The 14,057-nt window shown below is 39.8% G+C and overlaps 1 protein-coding gene across 1 annotated transcript; it reads right to left on the bottom strand.

The window, feature by feature from the left end:
• Nucleotides 1-1,486: 1,486 nt before the first annotated feature.
• Nucleotides 1,487-11,487, bottom strand: LOC145433899 (lipoyl synthase, mitochondrial-like). Its single transcript, XM_080311153.1, has 8 exons — nucleotides 11,423-11,487; nucleotides 11,298-11,392; nucleotides 9,269-9,438; nucleotides 8,533-8,707; nucleotides 8,311-8,467; nucleotides 5,558-5,744; nucleotides 3,717-3,862; nucleotides 1,487-1,816 (listed from the first exon to the last, which is right to left on the bottom strand). The coding sequence occupies exons 2-8, from the start codon at nucleotides 11,322-11,324 to the stop codon at nucleotides 1,572-1,574; spliced, it is 1,107 nt and encodes a 368-aa protein (XP_080167279.1). The 5' UTR covers nucleotides 11,325-11,392; nucleotides 11,423-11,487; the 3' UTR covers nucleotides 1,487-1,571.
• Between the last annotated feature and the right edge of the window lie 2,570 nt (nucleotides 11,488-14,057).

The raw sequence follows: 14,057 nt of genomic DNA on the forward strand, positions 1-14,057 counted from the left end.
GAACTTTATATAGTTGTCAGCCAATATTATGAAGGAAATATGACGTACACGCCAAGGTGGTTTAGATACCGCGTTCAATGGAAGATGTTCAGTCAGGAGATTTATGGCAAAATTGGGCCTAGTGTATATTTTGGCTGCGGCCAAATTTTTTTTTTGTTTTGCCCTTCAATTTGAGACCACATCATTTTTAGAGTGCAGTGCCCCTTTAATAGCCATGAGGTGGTTTCTGTTCTGCTGTACGGAGTTTGCATAGGCCTACTGAAAACATTTTTATAGCTGACCATTTCCTTGTCAGACTATTGTCTCCAATCTCCCACAAAAAAATTCTATAATATATCTTGATTTGTGAAACAATTTTAGGCCACATCGGAGTGTTCCCCCTGCCAATTGGGGTTCGGCAGTTATGGCCCTGATCTCACAAGCTGTGTAGTGTGTATCGGCCCTGTATTGAGGTTTATTCACCAACCGTTGTTTCATAAGGTATTCAATTATATTATTACATGTGTTGGGGTCGGTGAAATATGTCGAGACTCTCTCAAGGCACATTCATCATTTTAGTAATTGTGCAGAACGCTCATTTCACCCGAAGCCGTGTCATAGCATCATGCAGGGTCCTTTCTAGTGATCAGGATTACTTTTATTTCCGAGATTTACTGTTGACCTTGTCATGTTTACAATGATTAGGTCATAAATTATGGCAACCTTGGATCATAAATTACGGCAACTTATTTCAGTACAGTTTAACAAGAATCTTGACATATAAACAAACCAGCAGCTTTATGACTTGGCTCTATGATGCAGACAGGGCTATGAGTAATTGCTGTTACTGTACAGCAATCGGTTTCATGAAAAAATCGACCGATCCTTACGAGCAAGAATCTAGTAAGATGCCTATGAGAATTCATGTGAAAGGTGCGAGATTATATCACGGTTGAACTTGTAACCTAGACAAGTGAATTCAACCTCTGGTGAATAGGTAAGAGTTAGGGGTCAGGCTCGATTGCTTCAACCATACGTGTCGCTTGAACAACCTTTTCGGCAACCCTTTGCCCTCAAAATAATATTTATCGCAGACCAGTAACGAACTCCTCACGGACCGGCAGTGGTTCGCTGACCACTGACTGAAATGATTGAAACAACAGTTTTCAGTCGAGAACTAACGAATGCTAAATTACTAAGCGAACTTGAACCTTATCAATTTTTGCCGTAAAGTTGACTCCGTGTGCCCACTGTGCGCTGAAGTACAATGCATATTTCGCACAGAACTAATTCAAATTAATTTCACTTGATCAATAACCCTGCGATATTCCTACAATGGAATTTTCACCACAGAACAATTGTAAATATCAATCGACATCCAACTCAAATAAGTAACGTGGACAATCGTAATTATGACATGTGGAGAAACATTGTCACCATGGCTAAATTAACTCAAGTCAATTATGCTCGCTTGAACCCTACACCCTGCAGTTATCTCGAGACAATCTTGATTTTACAACAATGTATTGTTTCAAATATATCTGTACACTACTCCTGCAATAGATGGGTCCACTACGACGCTTCAGTCGTGATCATGTGACGGAATTCGATTTCGAACGCCGCCTATCGATCAAGCTTTTGATAAAGAATTCCCCGGCTTTGTAGGACGACCGTACTAACGGACCGCTTGCCGTGTATAAAAATCCGAGCTCGCGTCCCATGTCTTCCCAGTGCTTGAACTTTTCTGGAGTGACGTATTCCTGTACCTTTGTGTGCCTTTTCGTGGGTTGCATGTACTGTCCCAGGGTCACACAGTCCACATCGTTAGCTCTGAGGTCTGAAGATGGCAACAGGGTTACAGGTCATGCAGAGCCATCGCAACTAAACACGGAAATTTCAGGGTTAAATAGACTTGAATACGGCTAAAGACTATTCCTGGAGGAACGTCGGAGGAAATTTGATTTAGTCTTCTTATTGTTTTATTAATCAACGGTATTTCTCAAGGTTCTAAAGTTATTTGATGCTTTTACAGCTAAATGGACTTGAATACAGCAAAAATGAAAGTCTTTCAGTGACATCGCAAAATTGTGATTTGTATTATTATTGCTTGATCATTTCTAGAGGTAACAGCATTCAACTACCGTAAACCGGGGTAGCTTTGGACTTAAGGGTTACTTTGGACATTAAGCAGTAAAAGATTTAAATGGTTATTGATGGAAAAGGGTTACCGCTGGATGTCCAATTCTTTTTCATGAGGCAAGAGTACCACAAGTAGTCTCAATAAAAGGTGGATTCATTTCACTACCAGATAGACTTGACCCAACATTGATAAATTAATGGCGGGGGTCAATTTCATTAAAATTGATGGCCATTAAACTTCTTACAACCAAACATAGATAGCATGTGATTCATAAATTCAAAACTTGGCAGCAGATACCTCTAAATAGTCTTAAGCCATGGCAAAAATCTCAGTGGGCTCACCCTTAGATCAATACAATAAAATGTGATGTCCAAAGTTACCCCGTCAAATTTTATCAGAACGGGATAACTTTGGACAGTGGAAAATGTGATATTTAGAGCTCTGGAAAGTGGCTGCTTCATCTGTGTCAGAGTGTAACGTCAACTATATTCCTTATTACCGGCCTGATGACTTTTTAAAATGGAATGAGAAGGTTATAAAATTAAGAGTTTAACAAAATATGAAAAAATGGGTAGGCAATGAGCTGAGAGATTGTAATCGGGTGTAAGCTACTTGAAAAACTAATCACATACTCCTAAAGATGCGCCTGCTGAATATGGGATATCGTAAATTACGACAAATATATCCATCAGAGGACATAAGAAAGGGAAAGTGTATCTTTTAAAGAACAGTAATATATTTGAAATCGGCAATAAATCACGGTAACATGCTTAATGTTTGCTGACGATTGCTGACACTGCCAGTGGGATACCCCTTATCACCATGTGTTATCTATAAGTCCCAATTGGTGAAGGCATGAGGGAAAATTGAGATAAGGGATGAATAAGGGGGCATTAGCCTTCATAAACTACCTAATTTTTTTGGGGGGGGGGAGGGGATTAGGTAAAAATCAAGCAATAGGCAAGACATATACTATTTTGTTTCAGTTTTAACCACTGCTCTCATCAAATCTTACCAAATAAGCCTCATTTACGAGGTTTCATAAACAATAGAGTGTAAAGGCATACAAAAAAATACATTGTCCAAAGTTACCCCACATGCAGGGGTAAGTTTGGACACGGATAATTTACAAAAATAAGGTACTTATTTATGACCATGAAGATTTTGGATTAGGTAATTCTAATCTTTGCTCCATGACCCCTGAAAGACACAAAACTTGCCTCCCCTACACCCTAGCATTTCCAAGATACAAAGCGGAATTGTTGAAATTTGTCCAAAGTCACCCCGGTTTACGGTATCAATATCACAAAAAAACTTTCGCTTTATCGCGTATACATTAACATAAGTTATAAAACTGCATTCGATTCGAATTCAATGTATAATTTGTGTACTATTCCACAGCCAAATACAGTTGGCCGCAATATATTATTTGTAGCGCCCAATGGTTTGAAAATATATTGACAAATTGGTCGTGAAATGCCATCCTTGCTCAATGCTCAGCACCACAATAACACAAAGCATCGCTGGATTGGTGTGTATCGTAGGCTACATTTAACACAGGACTGAAGAGGAGATTTGAATATTTCCATATACTTACCTTTCATGGCTTGCAAAACCTCCTCGTCAGACTCTCCGAATCCGAGCATGATTGATGATTTGGTCAAAATATCGGGATTCGATTCCTTTGCGTGTTTCAAAACAGCCAGAGATTGATCGTAGGTCGCACGGGGGTCACGGACTAGCCTGTCGAAACATGTGTACAGCGGTTGAAATGTATACGGTATGAAAGTATACCACAATTAGCACCAAGGCTACCGCAATAGGAGCTAAGCTTGGAATGGAAGGTTTAAAAGGTACCGAGTATGAGTTTGTAAAGTAAGACTGAAGGGTCAGACTGTTACTAGAAGATTGCTGGTGAGAGCAGGGTGTGGCAAGAAAGAAGCATTTCTAATTTTTCGTATTCGACTACTTTCACTTTACTGCTACTTGACTTTGCAAAATAGAAAGCAGTTTTGGGATAAGTTTATTGAAATTGGCATTACAAAGGAGCAAACTATCCCCCGTATAAATGAACTCAATATATTTTCGAAAGTTACGGTATTTAGTGTCCTCAGTCATTTTGCATCAGTCGCAAAGATGCCTTATGCAATTCAGAATGTAGCCACCTGCGAATAACAATACACATTTTGAAACCGCTTTTCAGATCTTTCATTTTGCACTTCACTTCCACTTGAAGTAGTTTTGACACGTCTTAGCAGATAGCAAAGCTGACTACTTTGACCACCTCAGGTGACAACTGCAAATGGAGACAAATGAGGGAATGTCTAATGGCGCAGCAATCAGGCACAACATAGTACCGTAAATGTGAACTGCAACGCCAGACTGCTACTCACAAACATGATGCAAATTTATCTATCTGATGACAAAATCGAAAAAGTAAAAGATTTTTGCTTCAAAAATAAAAGCATGAGCGGAAGCAGTCTAAAACATAACCACTCGCTGACCATCTCTGACGTACATCTGAGCAATGTGCAATGGTCACAACAACAATCAGCAGTTCTATCACTGTCATCCACTCACGACGAATAATATGATGTAATGAATAGAGAGAAGGTCCGGTCTATCAATGTATGTTCCATCTCGGCCCACTGGTGTTTCACTAGTATTAATGCTCGATGTAACAGTGTTCGATCATAATCTTTGCGGCTGTCTTTCAATTCCTTGCAAAATAGGGCTGTTCAATAAGTTCAAATATAACTTTTTTTTTTGAAACTTTACAGGCTACTTGATAAAATTGTTAGTTTACCTAGAAAAGAACGCTGCACACGAATTTTGGCTCAATTCCAACCAGTGGATGTGAAGTTATTGTAGTAGAAAATTCTGGGTTCATTTATTAAAAATAGATATAAAAATTTTTCAAATTTTACTAGATACCCCAAATTGATAGGTTATCTACAACAAATTTGGCTCAATTTCAACCAGTAGAAGCCAAGTTATTGGAGTACAAAATTTTGGATTTGAAAAAAATAGTATTTACGGCGGCAAATTCTTCAATAATTTATTATAGATCTACCAACCGTAAATACTATGATTTGAAATCTTAAATTTTGAACATCAATAACTTTGCTTCTACTGGTTGGGATCGAGCCAAATTTGTCCTGCATCGTTTTGTCAGACAACCTAGGGTAGCCACTGCCCACTAGCCAGTAAAATAAAATAAAATATATATTTATGTTTATCAACTGAATCCAGAATTTTCTACAACATAAAACTCCACTTCCACTGGTTGGAAATGAACCAAAATTGGTGTGCAGCATTTTTTTATGTAATCCAACATTTTATCAAGTAGCCAGTAAAATTTGAAAAAAAGCTATTTTTGAACAGCCCTATTGCTCATTCATTGTGACGTGTTCAATTATAATGACGCAGAACACTTACCACGTCAGGCTCCGTACGCATTCAATGTTGTGGGCGTATACGTCCAGACCAGACGTCGCGAGCCTTTCAACGGAACGCATGTTTCCGTGGAAGTCCGGCGTCAGGCATTCGACCAAAATGGTTTTCAACGACTTCTTGATGTTGATCACAGTGTTTCGAAAATGTTCCGCCCCACCGTCCGGCATATCTGCCAACATCGAAGGGGTGATGTTACAACATTTTAACGATACTGGGCGAGATAGTGTAATGGTTATGCGTCCGGCTTCTCGATCGATAGGTCGTGGGTTCGATCCTCGGCCGGGTCATACCAAAGACTCGAAAATTGGTATCCACAGCTATCCTGCTAGGCACTCAGCAATCACAGATAGCATGGAGGAGAAAAAAAAACAGGGGTGCAGACTAGATGACGTCACGGCCGTATCGCAACTCCGTCGTCATAGCATCTCGATGGTGCAGGCGAAAAAGAATATCATATCTCTCTGGTGACAGGGTTGCCTTTTGGCTGTTTTCACAGAAATCATTAAAAACTGGCTGCATTCTCCGACGGTTGTCAGTGAATAGATGTAGGCCTGCATTACAGTTCCAACTATATTTTGCCATGAAAATGAGTAGACTTTATGGTAAAATAGTCTGGCAAGTAACAAGTGCAAGTAGGTACCATGCCACGAACAGGCTCCATTGCGATTGATTGAACATATTTTCGTGACCAATCTGACCATTAAATGCACAAACACCCGTTGCAGAATTTGGTGTTTGTAGGGAAGTTGACCAACACAATAATTCCCCGTGGGTACTTCTTCACGGACCACACCGAGAATGGGCTCCCATAACAACCAATCAACCTATTTTAGCTGCGCTACCCTTATAATCCGTCAATGCGCTGCGCATCACTAAGAGCTAAGAAATTACCCTGTGACGTGGGCTCCACTCCTATGCACACCCTGTTTACCCTCTTCCAGAGACAGCGATGGACATCAACATAGTATCATGGAAATTGTTGTTCACCGACAAGATAGCGTAATGGTGAAGTGTGCGGCTTCTTGATCGGTAGGTCATGGGTTCGATCCCCGTCGGGTCAGACCAAAGACCTGATTAGCAACATTGGTATCCATGACTTTCCTGATTGGCGCTCATGCATTACTGGGATAGCATGGAGGGTTGGTGCAAGACTTGGAATGCCATACATGGCTATATCTGCACCTTCCTTGTCCAGCGGCATATGCACAGATTGTGTGTATATATATCGCGAGTCGGTGTACTTGCGGCAAAACATCAAGGACAAAAATAAACTACGTCATTTCCTTTCCTTAATCATAGTGTAAACAATGATAATGGGGAGCACTCCTGGATGTGGTGTGTGTGTCGAAGTAGTCCCTAATTAGGCCTACCAAACGTTATTGACCAGCATCTTCAAGAACCTGACTGTACCAAGACCAAAATGTCGCCAGTGATAGAAAACCCGCCCCATTTTTCTTCAGGATTCATTTTACTGGTCAACACATATTTTTAGGCAGACAAAGTAAGAGTGGGTTTGGGGGTTCTGAAGGGCACTGATTCCAAATATGACCTTAGATTTTTTAAACTGGCCCTATTTTTGGAGATAGTCCACGGGGCTATTTTGACAAAAATCTCATATTTTCGCTGTATGGGCTGGACAAAAAATCAGCTCCGTCGTACTATAAAGTTCAGAAATTCAACCTACTTGTTATTTGGACACGCTGAAGACTGTTTTAAATCAAAATACATCAACAGAATTATATTTTGGGGTGTTAGATTTATCATTACTGGAGACTGTCACGGATATCATGTACATAAATAAACTTCAATCATGTATATAAGTTGTCCTTGTTAATGACACAATCAGTCCTTCACAGAGACTGATACAACTCGACGGCGAGTTGGACTGGAGCAATCGCTGCGAGTATAACTGACTTCGATTCCTAACTGACTGCATATAGTCCGGACACTATAAGTTTCCCTTTGTGTGTATTGTAGAATGGCGATCAAACAACCCAGACTATAGCGTATCGTTAAAAAATACGTTGGCAAATACTCTAAATGAGAAATTACATTAATTAGAGTCCGATTCAGAGCGTCGTGGAAGCCCTGTTTACGGCACGACCGCTTTCGGAAAGAATGGTTCGTGATTGCACTTCTTCTCGCATCCAACGAGGTGACTCGAGCGTGACCAACCATAGATACAGACCAAACCACCGTGACATAAGTATTTACCTAAAAACTCAAATAACGTTGCATTAATTGAATCAGTTTTATGTCAACCACCTATTTTAAATTCAAAATAATCAGTTGGAATATAATATTAATAACTTATCCTAAAGCAAAATTGGTTCTTGTACTCTTTTCGGTTGTAAGCAATTTAGTGCAGTTTTTTCGAAAGGTTCCAGCAATAGCCTGTCATATGTTTGTCGCATCTGCACTGATATCTTTCTTTTGGTGTATTGGTGGAACCTTTCCCCTTTTTATTCCCTCTGATCAACGATATTATCAGAAAATATGTCAAGATGACTGAACTGGAAGTGAGATTTAATGCTCATGTTTGCTCCAAGGTTTCCATATGCAGATACGAATTCCCGGACCGACTATTTGTAGTCGGGTGCTTTGTGATCTTCCAAAAAGTTTCATTTACTACATTCTAGAAGGGATTCCATGCAGTGACCAGTCTGACCACCTTTCTCAGTGAACCACTTGCTAAACTGTCATTGACCCACAAAATCAGACTTGGAAACTCTCACCATCTCTGTCCACGGATGTTAAAACAACATAATCCAAACCCCAGCTGGCGATGGCGTGCGCGGTGTTCTCGGGTTCCATGGGATCGGGAGGCGGAGGGTTTTTCGCAGTCTTCACTGAACAAAACCTACATCCCCGGGTGCACGTATCTCCCATCAACTGCGTCACGAAAGCGGACTTTGACAGTAGCGAGCCAAGCAGTAAAATTTGAAGACGCAACTTACCATAATGGTAGCCGTAGCCGTACCATGTTCACCACCTCCCCAGCATTCGCCAATGTTGGGGCACCTCGCCTCCTCACACACTGTGCTTAAATTCAACTTTCGCAAATCAGATTTCAGTCTTTTGTAATTGTCGCCTTCGGGAAATTTGGTCTTTAGCCACGGAGGAAGCCTGAGTCTGCAGTAGAACGGAGTGTTGAAGTTGATGTAAGAAAACTATATATGGCGTCATCAGGTAGTGAACGCTGCTACTCAAATATAAGCCGAAGTAGAGGTTCCTACTTGAGGTAGAAGGAGAAAATGAAAGATCTGAAAAGTACTGAAGTAAGTATAGTTTCAGAAACTATACATTTGGTTCAGGGGTTTAGCAGTTACTTGGAGATGGGTACATTTGAGACTACATCTTCAACAATAACGCAAAATGCCAGATCATGCGCTACAAATTGGCCCAATCTTCAAAAATATATTCAGGTGTCGTCATACAGGACCTATTTCATGTGCACATTATGACAATGTGATGCAAGCTTATTAAAATAAAAATTGTAAAATGCAAGTAATTTCGCCTCAATCTTGTCGAAATGGAAGTGGAAATATTTCAACAACATAACCCACTTCAGTAGTGATGCAAGTAGAAAAAACTTACTTGAACAATCTGAAAAAGTAGAAGTATTCCGTTACAGATGCTGACCACATCTGACGGAAACACGTACTGCATTCTATCAAGGATTTATCGGCTTACCGTTTAACACCTTTTGTTCTGACTAGTTTTTCCGAGTAGTTCTGCCAGCTGTCCTCTTCAACTACGTCCCCAACAACAAACTCTTCTAACGATGGCCCGTTGGCTATCGCATTTTTCTGATCGGAACTGAACAATCTTGAAGCGGACCGGATCAATCGATGTTCATATACCTTAAATCAAAATAGCCACATTCAAGTCGACATTATTGTGTTGTTACCATTTTATGCACACTGTCGGGGGCCTCCTCTGGTATAGCACATGATCGGTCTGTTCTCTGTAATTTCAGTCCTGTTCATGTTGCAACCAACCATACTATTAGATATTCTGGAACAGCGGTTCTCAACCGGGGGTCCGCGAAGCAATTTCAGGGGGTCCGCGAAGCAATTTCAGGGGGTCCGCGAGACCTCTAAATTTTTAAAAACCTAATTTTTATTATATTTTTTAATTTGATAAAGCATGAGGCAGTTTCGCACCACAGCTGCTAAAACCTCATGACTCATATCATCATAATAATCGTCTGACATGGACTATCGAAGTGTTGAAACTCATTTCCATTGCCAGTTTTCCAATAACCCGCTGATATTGCTGTTTATAGACGTTTTATTGGGGTTTGTGGAAAAAATTAAGATATGGGAATAGTAACGTCAATCAGGGTGACTTCGTAATGTCTGCGAAAACTTCTCGATTTGAAGTTGACAGTCTCATCAAATTAGTGAACAGTCGTTTGAAATAAAAATTTCCGAAGTATTTCAATAATTGCCCAATGCAGGGAACAGCTTCTTGGAAGTACAGAACTTTATTATAAAATTGAATAGTATATTCATATTGAAATGAACCCGAATATTTTCGGCTGACAATCGTCATAAATCGGACAATGATATACCTGCTCTTAAAGCTCGGATATCAGATTTTGCGCATTCTTATTGCGGATGCCCTATCGACGAGGCTGATTTTTTGATGAACAAGGAGTGTTTCGTTGCTATCAAGGCATTACGCTCCAGCCCTGAAATTCATATCACCAGTTATATTGGTATAAAGCCTTGTCTTGTTAATGTTCAATTGTTCGTGGTCGAAAATGTTTGCTCGTAAATATATATGTAAACCAGAACAGAACAAGTCGTTTCATGACAGTCTTTCTCTGGTTGGAAAACTTGGATCCGTTCTTTGGAGCATAAAATTTCTCCATACTTTTAGCTTAGGATTTCACTTCGAGTGTAGAAACTCTCTGCGGACCGATCAAAATGCCGTCGCGGGCCGAATCCGGCCAGCGGTCCGTATGTTTCCCGCCCCTGCGGTAGATGCTGGACGTGATATGTTCATAAAATATGTGTTTCTTCATTTTGGTGCCATAAATATTGCGATCACACCAAAAGTATCGTCGGAGCCGTTATGTGTTAATATTGCATTAGCTTCCACCTATCTTTGCTGAAATGGTTTTCGGCACTCCTCGTTCATATCAAAACGAAGACGCGGATTTTCAAGACACGACCACGTACTTCAAGAAATACAGCAGCAAAATTAGCTTTTAAATAATAAAAGTCCACCAATTTCTACATAAATGGTATGATGTTATCTTCAAGAAAATTCACTATTTTGCTGTTTATCACAAGCCTACAGTTCATATTTGCACAAGACAGTTGCCCCATAATAGAGCTAAAATTGAACTAAAACTTGAGGGGGTCCGCGAGGGTCCGTGACGGTCAAAAGGGGTCCGCGAAGCCAAAAAGGTTGAGAACCACTGTTCTGGAATGTTGACAGCTGCCAAAACGGCTCAGGTTTAATCTGTAGCCTAATATGTTAATTGAACACAAATGGAAAACAAGACAGACTTAAAGTAAACATAATGCCGATATGATCCATGTTGATGATCGATCAATCTTTTCTAATTAATGTCTCATCACTGCATGAAAACACAAGAGGAGTCAACACAATCGGACAGGCATCGTAAAGAAAGGTGTTGAATTGAAACGTGTGATAATACCAAAGACACAAATTCATACATGCATACTGTATAGTAAAGTAAACTAACCTGGCAGAATGGCAGACGCCGCAGCATTTCACTATTTTCAATTGATGTCACACAGCGATAAATACCCTGTTTATCGCATAAAAATATGGTAGTACTATAGAGTATACTCTATAGTATAGTAGTAGCAAGTTTCCTATTCCCAAATGTTATCGAACCCTTGACATTTATATGATTGACAGCTGAATTGTTTTGAATGCCCCAGGCGAAATGCTAAAATACGAACTCGAAATTTTTCCAGGTACGTAATGTCTAATTTTTATCCTAAAATCCAGACCCGGACATATGTGGTCAGTTATCATCAACAACAACAATCTTTGGGTTATAATTTTCATCTGAACAAGTTACACACAACGTACACTGCGATAAGACACAATGCGATGTAACGAACAGATAGGAGGATGTCGAATGACACGCATCAGCAGCGATCCTTTACTCTAACTGTAGATAACTAACATTAGAGGTGGTCAAAGTAGTCAACAAAGCTACTGTAGTAGAAGTAGAAGTAGCGACGAAAAAAATCTACTCAAGTACGAGTAGAAGTACTTCTTCCATAAGCAACCTAAAACTACTTGAAGTAGAAGTAGAATTGACTGACTTTAAAAGTACTCAATTAAGTAAGTAGTTGTGAAAACGATCCTAATTCGTTCACATGGATTGTAAAAAGCTGCAAATTGGGATATGCGAAAGGTGACTAGCTTGATTCATATTGATGCATACCAAGAGGTATCCAATTTTCGATATATTTTCCGGAAATTAAAGGCATTACTACACTTGCTTTTATGCTTCAACATGTATGTTATCTAAGCAAAAGAACTGATATTAATTCTCAAAGTATATGATACTGGGAATTAACAGTAAAATGTAAATACTACTTCTAAAAGTGGAGCATGTATTTCATGCCTTTAGTCAGGGTTGTAATGACTCGAGTCAGACTCGAGTCACGATTTTTTGATGACTCGACTTGACTCAAGTCATTTTCTTAAGAATGAAAAATGACTCGACTCGACTCGAGTCGATTTGTTTATTGACTCGACTTGTACTCGAGTCATTGCGCATGACTCGGAGTCCGAGTCTCGGACCAAGTCATATGACTCGTGACTGGGTCTACATTTGTGTATGGGCATTTCATTGTAATTTCGAATTAAATAGTATATTCATATTGAAATGAACCCGAATATTTTCGGCTGACACTCGTCAGGGGTAATCGTCAGCAACTAGTAGAGAATTGGAAAGAACATTGTATATCAACAATCGTATCACAAAATATGACGTCACCAGCATGAAATTTCGAATGAGAGAGCGTTCAATGTACTATTTTTAGGTGATACACGAACTCCTTTTGTTGACAGAGTTTTGGTTGATGTATTTTGATAAAAGTTGATTCCAAGGCACACAAATGGAATTGTGAACGGCCTCGACCTACGATTCGAAATCGGTCGTCTCGATAATTATTCGCACAAATCGGATTATCCAACAGATGTTTGCCGATGGCAGAATTAATGGCCTTTGATCGATCAGCATCAATCTTAAGTGGATGAGTTAAGGGTGAGCTTTTCACATCGCGTGACGCACGTGTTCTGATAAATCTGGGGACATGTTGGTTTATGCGGTCCTGCAGACGTCTTGACGTTCTTCCCACGTAGCCACAATCACAGTGGCACCTATATTCGTACACTACATTACTTTGTTGAAGTGCAGGAAGCACGTCTTTGCGTGTTGAAGGGAGCAGTTGTGTTGTTGTAAAAATCACATTGGTTTTGACTGTATCGTAACATTTACCGACAGCAGAAATCAATTGTTTTTCGAAGCGGGTGGAAATGGGGCCAATCCAAGGTAGATGAATATAGACATCTTTTATTGTTCGTGCGGTGGGCTCTGTTCGTTTTTCTGCGTTGAATTGTGTTAATTTCCTCTCCATGCCGCGGCTGATGACGTGTTCAGGGTAACCGTTATCAAGTAAGATTTTTCGGATGTAATCAAGTTCTAAACTCAGTTTGTTACCCGAACATATCATCAACGCTCTATGCACGAGTGTGCCTATGAGGTTAATTTTTCTGCGTCTAGGACTGAATGAATTCCAGCGAAGGTATTGGCCTGTGAATGTCGGTTTTCTGAAAACAGACGTTTCAAATTTGTTGGTATTGCGCTTTTCAACTAATACGTCCAGAAATGATAATGAGTTATTGCGTTCTTTTTCTAAGAATTTCGAAGAATAGTAAATTAAGTTATCACACTATAATTATTTTGTCTGTCAGTACCAGAGGGGGTCAGTAACGAAGTACTTCTACTTTTTCGAAGTACTCAAGTAGTTTCCTCTACTTCTGGTACTTACTCAAGTAGATCTGATTTCCGTTACTTCTACTTCTACTTCGTAATATTTTGTGATCTACTTACTTACTTTTCGCTATTTTCAGTTTGTCAAGTAGAAGTAGTTCAATCTTCCAATCAGGAAGATAGCCTGAGGAATTTTGGGGCTGTTTTCACGGAGCATCAACATTTAATTTTCATAAAAGTTGAGTAAAGCCCAGAATTTTCGTCGCGCTTCGCGCGCAGTGGATACGGAGTTACCAGTATGTTTCACGAAAGTATCGATGAATATAATTTAGGTAGCGGGTTGGCGTGATTCTGTTCACACCACATTGTCGCCCTTCGCCCATATGAAATAATTCATCACAGTATATATGGCTCATCATATCGTTTGAAACTGATGTTTCGCAATCTATCATTTCCTTGTCATATCGTAATCTAGCATGTCCATGG

The sequence above is a fragment of the Botryllus schlosseri genome, chromosome 2 (genome assembly GCF_051294905.1).
Source record: "Botryllus schlosseri isolate E-star chromosome 2, Bs_hap1, whole genome shotgun sequence".
Taxonomy (NCBI): Eukaryota; Metazoa; Chordata; class Ascidiacea; order Stolidobranchia; family Styelidae; genus Botryllus; species Botryllus schlosseri.